Consider the following 17905-nt stretch of genomic DNA (forward strand, 5'->3'; position numbering starts at 1 on the left):
CTGTACAGCAATGACATGATAAAAGGTGTTCCCTAGAGATCCAGACAGTAGCTTGGCCAGACAAACTGCCTTATTAAGGAGTCCCCCAGGCAGCTTTTCAAACAACTGGGAGCTTCAGAACACCAGAGAACACGGCTCCTATCATCTTCTCCCTCCCTCCCAGATGTAAAACCAGAAACCATAGACAGCTCGTCCGCACAGCGGCCCTTTAGCTTTTTCTCTAAATAAGGCAGCTTATCAGAGTTCCTGTCATTTCAGCCACATTCCCATTGCCAACCTTGGCTCCGCTGTGGCAGTGGGGAGCTGCAGGCCTGCACATTCTTTTCCCTTGTATGGGTAAATGCCTGAGCAGGGCTGGCTCTGTTTGGGACAGCCGGGCAAGGCGATTGGCCAATGGAGGAGTGGGATGGGCCGGTTGAAGACTTTCTTTAAACAAACTTTTCAGTGGGGCTGCCTGCTTCCCTTCCAACTAAGCACTGAGACCCAGACAGAAGGCCTTAGAGAACTCCCTAAAACAACTACAATTCACCTGAAGCCAAGGTGAGATGTATATATATATTTTTTTTAAATTTTCCTTAATGTTTATCTTATAGGGATTTTATGTTGGTATCAGATATGGCACTTTTAAAGCATTAGTCAGAATTGTATGGGAAACTGTCAACATTGGTAAAAGCGGCATTAAAGGTGAGGGCTGGATAGGGTTTCTGAGTTCTTCTTGCATGTCTAAAGCGACCAGTCACAGGTCTAGGGTCATCTGGTGTAGCTTCTCATTACGGTGGTGCTCTGTAGCCCAAACAACTGTGTTGTGGAATTAAGATTTGACCAGTTGTCACCACTCTGTGACCTGTATAGAACTTTCTAAACTCTAGAACAGGGGTATTCAACTCTTACTCTACGAGGTCAGGAGCCTGCTGGTTTTCTGTTCTACCTAATAATTAATTGCACACACCTGGTGTCCCAGGCCTGAATCAGTCCATGATTAGAGGGGAACAATGAAAAAACGCAATGGAACTGCCTTCAAGGTCCAGAGTTGAGTTTGAGGGCTCTAGAGCCTCACTTCTAATCTAGAGCCTTATGTTTATCTGTTTTTAGACAACGAGAGATTGGTTTGGTCTGTTGAAGTATGTCACATTTAGGAACTTCCCCAGTGCTGACCCCTCAGAAGTAGTAGTGGTGTCCGTGATGTCGTTAGGTGGTTAGGTCAAGACAGTGATTGACATAACTGTGAGTGTGTGTGTCTGGTCAGTGGGGCCCTGACCGCAGAGATGAGGTGTGGTTGGTACACTGATAAACACACAGTACATCCAAGAGAATAACAAACCAATGATGATCTTGAAATGTTTTCTAAACCTAATCGGTGAGTCAGCCAGTCGAGAAACCTGAGGAATTCAATTGGTTGCAGAAGCAGTGAAGTAATAAGGGCCTAGAAAATAATTCTAGAGTGAAGTTGGGGGAAACAGATTTCCAAGGTGGCTTCAGACTAAAGATCTAGTTAGTTAGAATGAGATGAGGGTTTGAACAAGTCTAATTGATACGTTTTAAATGGTTGTGCAAGGTGTGCTTACAATGACATAGGGATCTAGTCATCTCTCTACAAGAATGTGAAATATTACAGGAAATCATGCAACTCAACCCTGAGAAATTCCCTTCTAACATTCTCATTTTTGAACAGCTCCCTAGTCATGGTGATTTGTTATAAACACATGGAAAAGAGAAGGACTGAGAACTTCTGAGAAGAAACATTTGCCCCAGGCCCAAATCCTAATCTTAAAATTCCTTCATCCTTTGAAATGAAGCTGGACAATGAGCAAGCAGTTCGCCAGTGAAAACTCCCTTACATCTCTGTTACCTCCAATAGCAAGCGGAGACACACTGAGTGAGAGAGACTTGTCGTTTGCCTAACATTTGACTAGGTTATATCACTGGACAACTGGGTCTTATTCAGTAGGGATGAAATAGTAGAAAACATTTTGGTACCAACTGACATTGCCCCAATGAGAACGCTTTGACGTTTAAAAACGTTCTCCAATTTTGTGCCTGCTGAACACGGCCATGATTTTGTGATCTACCTCTATCACACTCATGCAAATACACACGTCGTTCCCATCTATGCTCAAATAAGGCTTGCTAAATGATAAGGTAGCCTGCTTTATATCTTGGTTACCAGTGTTTATATCTCCTGTACCACATGCCAGTGGAGAGAGAGTATATTTTGTTTCTCTGTCAGTCATCCAACATGAGGAAGAGATTTTGTGTGGAGAGCTTCCCTGAGTCTAAGCGAATCATTGATATGAATAACATGCTTCAGTGGCTCTCAATGCATTATGTCATAGTCTGGCAGTCAATGAACTCATTATACCTCTAAATGACTCAACCTTAATGACATGTTACTTCCTGTATGGTATTGGCTCTCGCTCAGTCTGTATTCTGATGTGCCACCACCCAGCAGCACTATCACCGCCTGTGCACACATCGTCAATGACGCACACTGAGTGACGGGTATAAGTTTGGCCCGTTCTCCAGGATACCAGGTGCCATCTTGTGACATCTTCACACTGTTCACTGCAGATGACAGTTAGCAGTGGCACCACCTGAATCTTTAGTGCGGAGAGAAAGTGTAATTTGGAGTTCGATGGCATCTGGCACCAATGCAGAGACTGAAAATTGAATAATTGAGACTAAGTAATAACCAATTTTCTGGCACCAAGTGAAGTCCCTAGCCTTACCTAGACAATTTATGTACAATTGTTGCTCATGTATGATCATATTCAATGCATATCGCAATCACGCTGATGAGGGTTGACATGTAGGCCTAACTAAATCAGCACTGTCCGGCTTTTGCATATTTTACATATTTTGCTTTTGCATATCTTGTGCCATGATAAATTAAGAGCATTTTTCTTTATTCAATCTTTTTTGGTGGGGACATTTCCCGTGGGAGAGATGAGAACCATCCTCTTCCTCAATACAACAGCCTACTTTGGGGAGTCGTATCTTTCATCCAACCGTAACCATCCATGTCCTATTTTACACGCCTTAGGCCCATCCAACCACCATCATGTCCAGCAAACGTGCAAAGGGGAAGACCACCAAGAAGCGCCCCCAGAGGGCCACGTCCAACGTGTTCGCCATGTTCGACCAGTCTCAGATCCAGGAGTTCAAGGAGGCCTTCAACATGATCGACCAGAACCGAGACGGCTTCATCGACAAGGAGGATCTTCATGACATGCTGGCCTCACTGGGTAAGACATAGGAACCTGTTGTTAGTGGGTTGACTATATTCTATATACAAGACCTAACCAGCGTATACTCACCAATTCTAGACTGAAACATCCTCCCCAAAAACAACCTTATAGATGTATAGCAACGGAACGTTTCCCAGCTAAATACCAGTACTGTCAAATAGAGAGCTAACAATAAGCATGCAGACAGGTAATAAACGTCCAACCGGGCACATGAGTAAATTTAACGTTGGTTCAACAGACGTCGAAACGACATTCATTTAACAAGTACAGTGAGGGAAAAAAGTATTTGATCCCCTGCTGATTTTATACGTTTGCCCACTGACAAAGAAATGATCAGTCTATAATTTTAATGGTAGGTTTATTTGAACAGTGAGAGACAGAATAACAACAGAAAAATCCAGAAAAACGCATGTCAAAAATGTTATAAATTGATTTGCATTTTAATGAGGGAAATAAGTATTTGACCCCTCTGCAAAACATGACTTAGTACCTGGTGGCAAAACCCTTGTTGGCAATCACAGAGGTCAGACGTTTCTTGTAGTTGGCCACCAGGTTTGCACACATCTCAGGAGGGATTTTGTCCCACTCCTCTTTGCAGATCTTCTCCAAGTCATTAAGGTTTCGAGGCTGACGTTTGGCAACTCGAACCTTCAGCTCCCTCCAAAGACTTTCTATGGGATTAAGGTTTGGAGACTGGCTAGGCCACTCCAGGACCTTAATGTGCTTCTTCTTGAGCCACTCCTTTCTTGCCTTGACCGTGTGTTTTGGGTCATTGTCAAGCTGGAATACCCATCCACAACCCATTTTCAATGCCCTGGCTGAGGGAAGGAGGTTCTCACCCAAGATTTGACAGTACATGGCCTCGTCCATCGTCCCTTTGATGCGGTGAAGTTGTCCCGTCCCCTTAGCAGAAAAACACCCCCAAAGCATAATGTTTCCACCTAAATGTTTGATGGTGGGGATGGTGTTCTTGAGGTCATAGGCAGCATTCCTCCTCCTCCAAACACGTTGAGTTGATGCCAAAGAGCTCCATTTCGGTCTCATCTGACCACAACACGTTCACCCAGTTGTCCTCTGAATCATTCAGATGTTCATTGGCAAACTTCAGACAGGCATGTATATGTGCTTTCTTGAGCAGGGGGACCTTGCGGGCGCTGCAGGATTTCAGTCCTTCACGGGGTAGTGTTACCAATTGTTTTCTTGGTGACTATGGTTCCAGCTGCCTTGAGATCATTGACAAGATCCTCCCAGATTATTGACAAGATCCTCCCGTGTAGTTCTGGACTGATTCATCACCGTTCTCATGATCATAGCAACTCCACGGGGTGAGATCTTGCATGGAGCCCCAGGCCGAGGGAGATTGACAGTTATTTGTGTTTCTTCCATTTGCAAATAATCGCACCAACTGTTGTCCCCTTCTCACCAAGCTGCTTGGCGATGGTCTTGTAGCCCATTCCAGCCTTGTGTAGGTCTACAATCTTGTCCCTGACATCCTTGGAGAGCTCTTTGGTCTTGGCCATGGTGAAGAGTTTGGAATCTGATTGATTGATTGCTTCTGTGGACAGGTGTCTTTTATACAGCTAACAAGCTGAGATTAGGAGCACTCCCTTTAAGAGTGTGCTCCTAATCTCAGTTTGTTACCTGTATAAAAGACACCTGGGAGCCAGAAATCGTTCTGATTGAGAGGGGGTCAAATACTTATTTCCCTCATTAAAATGCAAATCAATTTATAACATTTTTGACATGCGTTTTTCTGGATTTTTTTGTTGTTATTCTGTCTCTCACTGTTCAAATAAACCTACCATTAAAATTATAGACTGATCATTTCTTTGTCAGTGGGCAAACGTACAAAATCAGCAGGGGATCAAATACTTTTTTCCCTCACTGTATGTCCCCATGGGGATTGAACCATAATATATATCTTTACTCAATGTCTACCTTTGAACAGAATTCATATTTTACCACTTAATGTTGACTATGGTGTGAGTGTTCTGTTGTGGTCCCCAGGTAAGAACCCGTCAGATGAGTACCTGGAGGGGATGATGGCGGAGGCGCCGGGGCCCATCAACTTCACCATGTTTCTCACTATGTTCGGAGAGCGTCTCAACGGCACCGACCCCGAGGACGTCATCCGCAACGCCTTTGCCTGCTTCGACGAGGAGGGCTCTGGTGAGACACACAAGTGCACGCACACTCACAAACACTCTCCAATGTCAACCACTAGCATCCACCTTCACAGTAATGTCAAACACTTAAAAGGAAAAAAAACAGACATCTTATCCTCGATTCTTCTCAGCCTCTCTTCTTACCTCCTTCTCAACCGTATTGGAGAAGGTTCAAGGTCCCCCCACTTGGACCTTCTTCTCCAATGTTTAGAGAAGGAGAGCGGATGAGAAGAATCGAGGAAAGATAATTGAGAAAGAGCCAGACAATGACCCGCCTCACTCTCCCGTTTGTAGGAGTGATCCACGAGGACCACCTGCGAGAGTTATTGACCACAATGGGTGACCGCTTCACTGATGAGGAAGTGGACGAGCTGTTCCGTGAGGCTCCCATCGACAAGAAGGGCAACTTCAACTACGCAGAGTTCACCCGCATCCTCAAACACGGTGCTAAGGACAAGGATGACATGTAGGGAGAGAACTGCTTTGCGGCCCGCACACAGTGCTTTTTAGATGGAATGGACTTCTCTTTTATAGTCAATGGTGATTATCCATTGAAGAGGAGTGTATCTCAGCTAAGTGCATCTCAATAAGTCTGTAGTGGCTTCCTCTGTATCCTTTCTGAAATTCCCAGTGATCTGAATATTGCTTTACTCTAATCCATTCCAGGAAAGGTGAAAGGAAGCAATATTAGACTCTTGAGATGCAATAAACACCCCCCCCCCCAAAAAAAAAAAGCATTCAGCACTAGATACCAGCCAAGTACCTCTTCTTGCCTCTCACACCAGCACCGCCTCTGTAAGAAACTGCACCTTCTATCCAGGAGCTGTGTTGGAAAACCACATTGTATTGGACTCTCTTCTATTCTATTAATGTAATGTTTTTGACGGGTTGTATGGTACCTTCATTGCTTAAATGCTTATCATTCCACCCTTCTTTCGTTGGACATGTTTCCCAGTGCTAGTCATATCTTGTCATCTGGTCAGGTCTATTCTAACTCTGCCTGCATTGATGCACCACAACCTCATTCAAGATAAAACACTCAACATGAAGGGTCAGACCTGTACAAGAAAGCGAGGGATGATGTCGTGAAGAAAGTCAGCCTTTTGAAATTGTTTCTTACTCATTGCTCTTTCATAAGAGAGAACAGAAGGAAGAGGTTGGGCTTGGTTGTGTTTGGGTTGAATTATTGTTTAAGGAAATGTATCATGCCTGTACAGGACTAACGAAGGACCCTGAAGTGACATATTCCACTGTGTCCCTTTATTCCAGATGAGTCATTTCAATGTCCTGCTGCATTCAGTACAGCATTCAAAACCTTATAATATTCTATCTGAGAAAATAAAATATATACTGATTGATATTCTCTTAAATTGCAGTTGTGAAACTTCACACCACTTTGAGAAGAATACTTAATTTCTATATGTCTTTAACTCTGCATTGTAGGATAAGGACACGCAAGGAAGCATTTCATTGTTAGTTTACAACCTGTCATTTAAGAAGCATGTGACATAAAAATGTATGATCAAAAGAAGTGGTCCAGGTTAAAGCACTAGCACCAGATATAGACTAGGCAGTATTTCAAGAGTTAATGGGTCTTAGCTGAAATCAGTAGTGGTGAAACTGCCACACCCGTTTGCGATATTACAAAAATATGTCACTTCAAACAGTGAACAATTCCCCCCCCCCTCGGACATCATTGCACGTGAGAGAACAGTCTTGTGTACAGATTTTTTTTTATAACGATGCAGGATGCAAAAACAAAAATGTGCCTGGGGCGGCCAGTGGCGACATTTCTCCTAATGCAGATCTCAGCTTTAAAGGTCATTAATGTTTCACCTCATGCATCAACAAAAAAACCTAAATATAATAAAGGAAAAATATAAACTAAATAACAAGGCTATATACAAGGGGCACTGGTACCAAGTCAATGTGCAGGGTTATGGGTTGGTTGAGGTAAAATGTAGCTAGGGGTAGTGACTGCATAGATAAACCTAGAGTAGCAGCAGCAGGTGAAGGAATATGAATGTACAGTGCATTCGGAAGTATTCAGACCCCTTGACTTTTTTCACATTTTGTTACATTAGCCTTATTCTAAATTAATTAAATAAAAAATCCTCAGCAATCTACACAAAATGACAAAGTGAAAAAGGGGTGATATTTTTGCCAATGTAAAATAAAAGATAACTACCTTATTTGCATAACTGTTCAGCCCCTTTGCTATGACACTCAAATGAGCACAGGTGCATCGGGTTTCCATTGATCATCCTTGAGATGTTTCTACAACTTGGAGTCTGCCTGTGGTAAATTAAATTGATTGGACATGAGGTCCCACAGTTAACAGTGTATGTCAGAGCAAAAACCAAGCCGAGGTCGAAGGAATTGTCCGTAAAGCTCCGAGACAAGATTGTGTCGAGGCACAGATCTGGGGAAGGGTACCAAAACATTTCTGCAGCATTGAAGATACCCAAGAACACAGTGGCCTCCATCATTCTTAAATTTAAGTTTGGAACCACCAAGACTCTTTCTAGAGCTGGCTGCCTGTCCAAACTGAGCAATCGGTGAAGAGCTTTGGTCAGAGAGGAGACCAAGAACCCGATGGTCACTCCGACAGAGCTCCAAAGTTCCTCTGTGGAGATGGGAGAACCTTCCAGGACAACCATCTCTGCAGCACTTCACCAATCAGGCCTCTACTATTCAATAAAAGGCACATGGCAGCCCACTTGGAGTTTTCCAAAAGGCATCTAAAGGACTGACCATGAGAAACAAGATTCTCTGGAATGATGAAACCAAGATGGCTTAAATGCCAAGCGTTACATCTGGAGGACACCGGCACCGCTCATCACCTGGCCATTACCATCCCTACGGTGAAGCATCATGCTGTGGGGATGTTTTTCAGCAGCAGGGACTGGGAGACAAGTCAGAATCTAGGGAAAGATGAACGGAGCAAAGTACTGAGAGATCCTTGATGAAAACCTGCTCCAGAGAGCTCAGGACCTGAGACTGGGGCAAAGGTTCACCTTCCAACTGGACAACGACCCTAACTACACCCAAGTAGACTCGAGGCTGTAATCGCTGCTTCAAAGTACTGAGTAAAGGGTCTGAATACTTAAGTAATAATTTCTTATAAACTAGCAAACATTTGTTTAAAAAAAACATTTTTCTTTGTTATGGGGTGTCGTGTGTAGATTTTTTTCCCCTCAAGCGAATCAATTTTTTATTACAGCTGTAACATACGGAGAAAGTGAAGGGGTCTGAATACTGACCAACTGCACTCTGTGTTTGGCATCAATATAAATTAATTAGTGTTTATCCAGGTATTGTGTGGTTAGAGTCCAGTGAGTGTACATCAAGCCTTTGCTAGTGTAAGTGCAAAAAAATAAAGGGGGGGGGGTCTATGCAAATAGTGCAGGTAGTCATTTGATATTTTATTTTACTATCCAAGTCAGTTAAGAACAAATTCTTATTTACAATTACGACCTACTCCGGCCAAACACAGACGACGCTGGGCCAATTGTGCGCCGCCCTATGGGACTCCCAATCACGGTCGGTTGTGATACAGCCCAGATTCGAACCACAGTGTCTGTAGTGACGCTTCTAGCATTGAGATGCAGTGCCTTAGACCACTGCTCCACTCAGAATCCAGATTAACTGTTCCAAGTCTTATGGCTTGGGAGGTAGAAGCTGTTCAGGAGCCTTTTGGTCCCAGACATGGTGCTCCGGGACAGCTTGCCATACGGTAGCAGAGAACAGTCTAAGACTGGTATAGAGGTCCTGGATGGCAGGAAGGTGACCATCAAAAAGGTTCAGTAGACCTTTGGACTCAACTTAGATGAAAATTGTTGTCTTGGATAAAACTGGGGGAGGGCATCCATGGTACAATATCTTGCTCATGTAAATTCTTTGTCATTAATTGTTGTGCTTCGAGACAAAATTGACAAAAGGACATGGTAATGTGATAGTTCAGTTATATAAATAGAAACAAACAGCACAAGGATCAGCAAATGAAAAAAAAAAAAAGTTTTATTCTCTGAAATGCTTGTACAAAACACATTTAAAGTTTAAGGCATATATTGCACAGACTATTCAAAAGTTTCTATGTAGAAGGGGTATGTTCCCTCAATCCCGGGTTTAAGGCACGATAGCCAGTTATACTTTCAATACATCAGCCATGATTCATACAGTGAAATGGAAAAACATCTTTAGGATGAAATTGGTCATATTGAGAAGCTACACATTGCCATTTCAGCTACAACTCATGCCAAAAGAAAAACACCTGACCTTGATGAATTTACATGCATTTTCACATTGGCATCTACGACCCAAGTTTCATTCTGCATCCAAAATCTGATATATATATATATATCTTTCTAAATAATGTCCAGTATCCAGCCGTTTCCAGTATTGCAACATGTGGTCAGTGGCGTGTAGTAATGAATAAACCACATACCCGCTTAATTGTACTGTATATCTATTTCACACCATTATTTCTTACAAATCACTATGACCCCGGAACCCTTCCTTCACCCAAACTGTTTAAGGAGGTGGTAAGGGCTCAGACGCACCAATAGTGTTTGCTGGCCGAGAATACTTAGCACCTGTGAGTATAATTTGCCAACGAGTGCGCACCGATTTTACACGTAGAAACGCATTAAAATGTTGGCAGTCAATATACAGCAGGTCCCTAAAAGACAGCGTGCTGAATGACAGGCAGAATGCTAGATCCACATTGGGTGCGGCGTGTGCGAGCCTTAAAATCTTCAGCACATCTCCGTTATTGGAGTACCTGTACGATCTACCTTTCCCAATGACAAATCAGGAAACAGTGCCGCCATCCATCCGTATGAAAGAAATCGAGGGGTAGCCTACCTATCTGGGAGACATGACGGAGAGAATGGGATCAGTGCGTGTCACAAACCCAGGCTAATAATAACAAAACTCCATATCAGCTCTTCTCATGCTTCTTTCTAGCTGGAAGATAACCATGGTATTTTCAAAGCTTAAGAGTTGAAAAGAATAGAGAAAAGTTTGACCTGACAGAATATAAGACTTTGCAGCAGCACAGTGTGTTCACCTAGGGTCTCACTAATGTTTGTGCTGCGTCTAAAGTTAGGATTTGGCCATAAAATGTGGTATATGAACTAAGACCGTTTCATGGAAACTACAACCGTATAAGAATGAGTAACACTGAGGAGAGGATATAGTCCACTAACACAGAGGGAAAATACAGAGAGGAAAGGAGTCAAATTTTCCAGACAGTTTGCTTCTCAATAACCTCAACATTGATCAATGACTTCAATACAACACTGACCAGACTTTGTCATCCAAGGGAACAACTAAGAGTATTTCAATTAAGACATTTTGGTTTGAAATACAAGGACCAAATCTTAAGGCTCCAATGATTTGCTACTTGGGTCAAACCCTCTCCAAACAGGATGACCCAAAAGCTTGAAAATGTTTGTAACAGTCTTCAGCCATCAACTACGGCATACTAGGGCACTAGCCTGACGGCGTCACCTGACTAAGCCTTCAGCGTCGACCACAAAAATTGAGTTCTGTTACATGACCAATGTTACCTTACGTTCACACACACACACACGAATGCCACCTCCTTCACATCCACATTAAAAACACATCCCAGGAAATCATACACAATACATAAAGATAAGAGCAATACAAAAAAACATTCCTCTTTTTTCATATACACACACACACACACAAATACTGCTTACCTGCTGAGATACTATTTTGGAAATGGGTTTAAATGAATATTTTTTAAAATATATAACAAAATGGTAGTGTTCATATGTGTGTGTCTTAAATATAGAATCCCTGGTGGCCACACGTTTACAGTAGCTTTAAGGCAAGGAGAGAGAAGGACATTGGAGCTGTGCAGTCAGGCACACTGCAGTACAATCAATTTCCCTTGCGCCTGTCTCCCGGCATTGTGAGGGGGAAGGGGGCGTTGGAATGCTCCAGATTGTGAAGGCCGGACTAAAAAATGAAAATCTAAAGTGCATAAACAGTACTGGAGGAGCACGACACTAGCGCTTGAAACAAACAAACACGGTTGTCTCAGCCCCAAGTCCGCCCTTGTTTAGCCTTGGTGAGAATGATTGACAAGCTAGGCAGCCAGGGTTTAAAGTCATCGAGTCCCGCTTTATACATTCAACCAAGTCCGGTACTGCTACTGATGAGGCTAGATCTGCTGGTGCTGGCTTCAAGACAAAAAAAAAAAAGGAAATGTCCTCCTTGCCCTCGTTTGGAAATGGTTGAGATAGTAGAGTTCAAAACTACATAATAGAACTTTGTTGTCACATTTGACCTATACTCTGGAATGTTGACAAGTTGACAGCTTCTGCCCAGCAACAGGCTCTATTGGATAAAATATTTTGTTAAAGTCCTGATAAAAAAAATGCTTTAAAAAAGCACTCTTTAAAACACTTGTTTTTCCATCCCAGTGTCTGATGTATATGACAGTTCTGTCATATTCAAACTGCAGAGCACAGACATACAGGATCAGTGGGTTGATGAAAGGAATATGTTCTCAGATATATACACAGTTTGGTGCGCCCCCACATACAGACCAGGGTGTGGCCGTGGCTCTAGTTGACTGTCTCGCTGACAGCATGCAGGGTGTGCTGCGCCCCCCACACTGTGGCTATGGGAGTCTGTGCCACGGGACCAGGCTGTCGGACTGGAACATCGCTGTGAACCATGCTCCACACACTGGCCACCGACTGAGCCCTCTGGACACTGCTGCTGCTGGAGGAAGAAAGGCCTAGGAATGGGGTGAGGGCTGGCAGAGGTGCTTGGACTAGGGCTAAAGTTGGGGATGAGATTGGGACAGGGGATAAAGTTAGTGCAGGGGTGAAGGTTTGAACAGGGCTTAGGGCTGGCACAGGGGGTTTGGTTGGTGCAGGGATGAAGGTTGGGACAGGGGTTGAAACTGGCACTAGGACTGGAATTTGGGCAGGGCGAGGAGGCAGACTTGGAGCAGGAATGAAGGCAAAGGCTGGGGTGAGTTTAGGTGCTGAAGAGACCGTGACGGGGCTTGGGACTGAAACTGGGGACACCACAACCTTTTCTGTGGGACTCTGCTCTCTGGGCGAGTTCAGTGCAGCTTGGCTCGGCTCTGGTGGAAGGGTTGGACCCATAGCACTGCTGCAGACCGTGGCCTCTGTAGTGGCCTTCGTCTGACTCTCATGCTCAGCGGCCCTCTGGAGAGCTGCGTCCACCAGCAGTCTCAGGTCACTGAAGTCCTGGCCGGGGCACAGTTCCGGAGGGGTGGGGGGTGGCGTGTTGAATAGCCCGCCAGTGGGATTGGCGCTGATAACCGTAGAGCCCTTCTCCTCGGCCTCCCCCAGGAGAACGTGCATGTCCAGCTGCATCAGGGCCTGGACGCAGCAGCCCTCTTGGCCTGGGTAGCCGGCACCCGTCAGAATGGCCGTGGCTGTGTTGCCCAGGAGGCTGAGGTCCAGCGTGGGGGCTGGCCGGATGACCGTGGGCCGGAGTGGGGGCAGGGCTGGTGAGGGGACCGAGGAGGTGGGGCTTTCAGGGGAGCTACCTCCACCACCGGTGGATGAGCGTCCCTCACTTTTTCCTGCCCGCCTGGAGATGGTGAAATGGGTGGGGTCTTTGCCATCCTTGCGGAGTAGGTCAGGGAGGAGGCGGCGACGGGCGTTGATGAACCAGTTGCATATCTGGAAAAGTGGAGGAAGTTACTTTAATAACAATGCCTGCATGACTGGGAAAACAAACTGGGTGCATCTCAAGGGCCCAACTAGGCTTCCGTCAAAAGCCAAACTACAGATATAAATCTCAAGTCACTTAGAAAGTATTTTTTTTGTTTAGTGTGCCAAGTCAACTAGAAGACCCTATAATTAACTCAACTGACGCGTATAAAATGTTAAAACTGGGCCGAGGCCAGTTTGGGAATAGACTTCCGCCCATATATTCTCAGTCTCCCTCGACTTTAGGCCTGGTTCACACAGAGTGAGATGAGGGAGCTCAGACTGTTGGCATTAAAGAAGTCTCGGGTGAAAAATTTGCCACAGAGAGGTGCACAGCCAGCTAGGGGCACAACACTGCAGCCCGGCTGTCTGCTCCACTTTGCTCTAGCCTCTTGCTCTGCTCAAGTCACCAACTCCTGGGGTGTGAGAGTGTGTGTATTGGAGGGAAGAGGAAACATCACATGGTTGGCCTACAAGGGCTGCTGTAACGGTGTCAAATTAATCTGTACAGTAGTACATCAGTCATGGGACATTTTCTACACTGTTGTGAAACACTCAAGGGCTGAAGTACGATGATAAGTACGAAGTAAATACCATGGGATGGATTGCGGTTTATAGAACACTTAGCAACGGCCTGAAGTAGGCCTATCGGTGCTGCGGCGTTTATCGCCCCGCACACGAGGCCAATAGAGAACACAATATCTGATAAACAACTATCTTCGACAAGGCGAGTAGGTCTACCCCCAAATGTGTGCTGTGATCAACTGTTTACACTGCATCAGGAGCTAATCAGCATAGCTGGAACCATTCAACTGGAGGACATTGTAAATCATTCATGTCAACACTACACTTGTCAGGGGAGCATGCTGAAACCGAACCCAAAATGTATAAAAATGTATAACAGTTCAAATAGTGTGAACTTAAATCTATCCAGCCTTGTTAGGGTCAGTGTGAGATCTTCCCCACAGCATAATCAGAACTTACCACAATGATTAATAGTAACCACATAGTATAACCCTACAGGAACTTGGACATTTTACCACGTGCAGGCTTCCCTTCATTCATTTTACTTTGACAATGTTAAGCCGGTCCACTCACCTGTAGCACGGAGAGGCTGGTCTGATCTGACAGGCTGAGTTTCTCCTGCTCTGAAGGGTAGGCGTTGTAGCGGTGCTCGTACAGCCAGGTCCGCAGCACAATCACCGCCTCCTTGGGCAGGTTGCCGCGGCGACGCCGCTTGCCCGAGCCCACGCCGCCTCCTGACAGGTCAAGGGGAAAGCCGTCATCCTCAAAGGGGTCGCTGTCAGACATGGCTGACGACAGCTCCTGTATCTGCTCCTCTTCCAGAGCTGAGGACGGGGAGGAAGGGGGGTCAGTTTGGCAGTGCTAGTGTTTGTATGGTGGACACTGTTCACAGGGTTGGACATTCACTCATTTGTTATGGAATGTATTGTGTTCCCTCCAAATCAGATTGCCATGTTACGCATCTACTTACTGTGTAGGCCTGTTTGTTATTGTACATTCACCAACCTTTAAAGAAATAGGTTTGATGAAGGGTTAAATTGAGACGCTTGTTTACGGAAAACAGATGGAAGACAAGTGGTGACCTGTGCCAATTAGCCATCTAGTATGCTCTGAACACCTGTGTGTAAGCTTAACTCTGAAGTGTAGTGTTGTCGGATGGAGGCACCCATTGCTGTATGCATCTGTCCAAAACTGCTACAGTAAGTGCATATTTTTTATTTGAAGGATTCTTTCACTGATGTACAATAAGGGCCACAATAAGTGCCATTAATTGAAATAATACATTCAGAACAATATATTCATTCCCCAAATTACAATATGTTGCGGGTGGCAACTCAAAATGGAGCATGCTTTCTCCCAGGGTATAGAATGCAGTAAATGTATTTCCCTGGTTGAAATCTGACCCCCGGGGGCAGCCTGTCCTTACAAAGGAGATTGTGTGCATATCACGATCTCCAGCGGCGGGCGATCTACAGACCGTGCAAGGGACCATTTTCACCTCTTGCCAGGGGAATTCAGGGTCCTGGAGACACTTCTCACTTGTTTGTATGCCCAAATTGAATGTGCTTCCAATTGTTTACAGTACGTTGCGGCTATAATCTTTTAAAAATGTTTTAGGTGCATGAAAGGGCAAAACTGATAATTGATTATAGCGAACTAAATATGCCAACGACTTAAAATTGGTAAACTAGTTATTTTTATACTGTCTAAAACACTGGCATGTCAGTGGTTTGAGTTGTGCTGTCAATATTTTGTCCATTGAACAGCTTGAAAGTAGCAGCTAAAGTTACTAGCGATCCCGTTACACAGCTGGTAATGACCTGTATCTTAGCTAGTAGCTAAAGAATGCACTCCAGGTGGGTCATAAAACGTGGTTAATTTGAGCTAACTAGTTTTGAGGTTAGCTTGAAGTCAGTTAACTTACATGTCACACGCTGCTCCTCTTATCAAACCTCAACTGTCTACAAAGCAAAGGCCGTTCTTATCTTAGAGCTAATATGATATTTTCTAAATTACTCAATGCGTTAAACTTCAAAAGGCGTGAGCAGAAATCAAGTTGCTAAATCCACTAAAATCCTCAAGGCGAAAAAGGCATTGCAGCCAACGTAACTTAGCTAGTTAACTAGCTAGCTAGTAAGGCTAGCAGGCTACAAAGCAAACAATGAAGTTCGCGTCAGTGATTGGCATTCTGTTTTGTTCCATTCAATCTCGTCTCGTGCAGTTATCTAACATTGTTCCAATGAAATCAAAATATCTAGCTGAAAGCTATCAATTCCCAAATGCAAAAAAAAAAAACGAAAATAAGAAAATCCTGTTAGAGCTCGAAAAATGAGCAAAGAAAACATTGACTAAGTTTGCTAGCCATCTTCCCATCGTCACGTAGCAAACGTACAAAGAACCCTTTGAACGCACGCCATAGCGCATGTAGGACTGTTCTGTCGCTCCGCCAGATGGACACCATGCTTGCTTCCAAAGAAAACTAGCTGGTTAGCTGTCCCTCCAAATTCAAACAAACACACGCTGCATTTGCTCGCAACAAAAAAACTGCATTCCATTTAACGCCAACAGGCGAGCACACCAGGCAAACCGTCAGACGCGGCCAGGGCAACAATTAAGACCTGGAAATAAAATAACACGGCTAATTTCTGCCTACCTCGTTTTAGGGGTTTCATTCTTTGTTGATGGCTTGCTCGAAAACACGCAGCTGTCGAAGTTCCCTGTAAAATGCGTGCGTGCCCCGGCTAAATGTTGACAAAGCGAGATTTTGTTTCCAAGCGCTAAAGGTGTTGCACGCTTTTACTTTGCTTTTCAAGGCTTCAAATCTTTTTTTCTTGCGACATAAGCGTGCTGTTTTTCTATCGCGTTTCTATGTCTAGCTAGAACAAATGTTTCATAATTTGTCGCTCAGTTCCTTTTACCTGCAGAAGCAAAGCCAACTCTATACCAATCTGACAGTAGAAGATGGAATGATCCCGCCTCCTGTATCTGCGCGATCCAATCACGGCTCTTTCTTTCCAGTAGACATGCCGTGTCATCATTCCTGAGTGACTGACACGGCGAAGCATTTAATTCAAAATCCAGTACAACATTTTATTGAATAATGTTGTTTTGTTTCCGACATTATTGAAATTAACACAGACGACCTCTTTTTTTGCCAACATATTATAGTGGCCACTAAACCAAGGGGATTTCCTTATGTACTCGGAATATGCGTTTATTATGTAACCGAAACGATCATGTTTTCTTGTTACATAAACGGGATCAAAAATCTTAACAGCAACAGTGGGCCACGGCCACTAATGGATGCAGTAATAAAATAGTAAAAATTCTAGTCAATAGAACAGCAGAATCTTCCCAACAAGTGCTGGAGAAAGTCGAGGCTTTCTCACCTTGCTCCCATCCTCTTTCATATGCAGCAAAATACTGTTGCCACTGCAAATTATCTACATGTCAGGCATTATTATTTTAGTATTTTAGTTTTTGTCTCGCACGTAGGTAGGAATTTGCATTATGTGATAATACAATGTGACAAGACTGTAAACAGTCACTGGTGTGGAAGACTAATCAAATGACGCACTAGACGGACTACAATCTCTAGATTGTCTAGATTAGATTATAGACAAACCTGTATAGCCTTGTGTAGATTATAATAATCCCATTACTCACTATAATAAAATCATCTCTGACACCATCAACCCGATAGAGGATTAACAAAATAACCATTGTGAACGTTTTGAGAAAGTATTGTGTGCATTTTATTGAATGATATTATCTCTTCATAGTATTTTACAGTACATATTTTAACAAATGAGATCATTGTAATTGTATAAATTAATCTACAGCATTGTAAAAGATGGAGTGGTTCTCTGCATTCAGATTTCATTCTTATTTACAACAGAATGTGATTTGACTTGATTTGTTAAATAACGGTTAAATAAAAAATTAAATAAATTGATTAGCACATGGGGAATTACTAGCTGGTCTCAGATCTGTTTGTGCTGCATGACAATGACCATAGTAGTTGGCAAGCCAAGACACAGCACGAACAGATCTGGGACCAGGCTATGGAATTGCTTTATCATAAAATGTTCATCTTAACATATACCAATTTTACTTAATTTAGTATTCCACAATATGCTTTAATGTTACCAGAGTAGATATAAATACTAGAATCATAGTAAATCTAATTTTATGAACAAAACAACCACTCATTCACATTTTATATCAACCCTTTATACTA

General features: G+C 43.7%; 2 protein-coding genes across 3 annotated transcripts; one reads left to right on the plus strand and one right to left on the minus strand.

The window, feature by feature from the left end:
- Positions 1-451: 451 nt before the first annotated feature.
- Positions 452-6768, plus strand: LOC129815628 (myosin regulatory light polypeptide 9). Its single transcript, XM_055869610.1, has 4 exons — positions 452-540; positions 3041-3242; positions 5253-5414; positions 5705-6768. The coding sequence occupies exons 2-4, from the start codon at positions 3059-3061 to the stop codon at positions 5878-5880; spliced, it is 522 nt and encodes a 173-aa protein (XP_055725585.1). The 5' UTR covers positions 452-540; positions 3041-3058; the 3' UTR covers positions 5881-6768.
- Positions 6769-9412: 2644 nt separating this feature from the next.
- Positions 9413-17311, minus strand: LOC129815627 (homeobox protein AKR-like). Of its 2 annotated transcripts, none has more exons than XM_055869608.1 (3): positions 16319-17311; positions 14239-14489; positions 9413-13110 (listed from the first exon to the last, which is right to left on the minus strand). In XM_055869608.1, exons 1-3 carry the CDS (start codon positions 16335-16337, stop codon positions 12013-12015), a joined length of 1368 nt encoding a protein of 455 aa, XP_055725583.1. In that variant the 5' UTR covers positions 16338-17311; the 3' UTR covers positions 9413-12012. The 2 variants fall into 2 exon arrangements, with proteins under 2 accessions (XP_055725583.1, XP_055725584.1); XM_055869609.1 differs by lacking the exon at positions 16319-17311 and adding an exon at positions 15590-16308.
- Positions 17312-17905: the final 594 nt, after the last annotated feature.

Source organism: Salvelinus fontinalis, chromosome 18 (assembly GCF_029448725.1).
Source record: "Salvelinus fontinalis isolate EN_2023a chromosome 18, ASM2944872v1, whole genome shotgun sequence".
Classification (NCBI taxonomy): Eukaryota; Metazoa; Chordata; class Actinopteri; order Salmoniformes; family Salmonidae; genus Salvelinus; species Salvelinus fontinalis.

Bases quoted from the DNA above. Each gene is read 5' to 3' on its own strand.
- LOC129815627 (XM_055869608.1), bottom strand. The intron at 13,111-14,238 runs GTGAGTGGACCG...CCACTTTTCCAG, and splicing joins CCAGCCTCTCCGTGCTACAG to ATATGCAACTGGTTCATCAA.
- LOC129815628 (XM_055869610.1), top strand. From the start codon at position 3,059: ATGTCCAGCAAACGTGCAAAGGGGAAGACCACCAAGAAGCGCCCCCAG. The intron at 3,243-5,252 runs GTAAGACATAGG...TGTGGTCCCCAG, and splicing joins TGACATGCTGGCCTCACTGG to GTAAGAACCCGTCAGATGAG. The intron at 5,415-5,704 runs GTGAGACACACA...TCCCGTTTGTAG, and splicing joins CTTCGACGAGGAGGGCTCTG to GAGTGATCCACGAGGACCAC.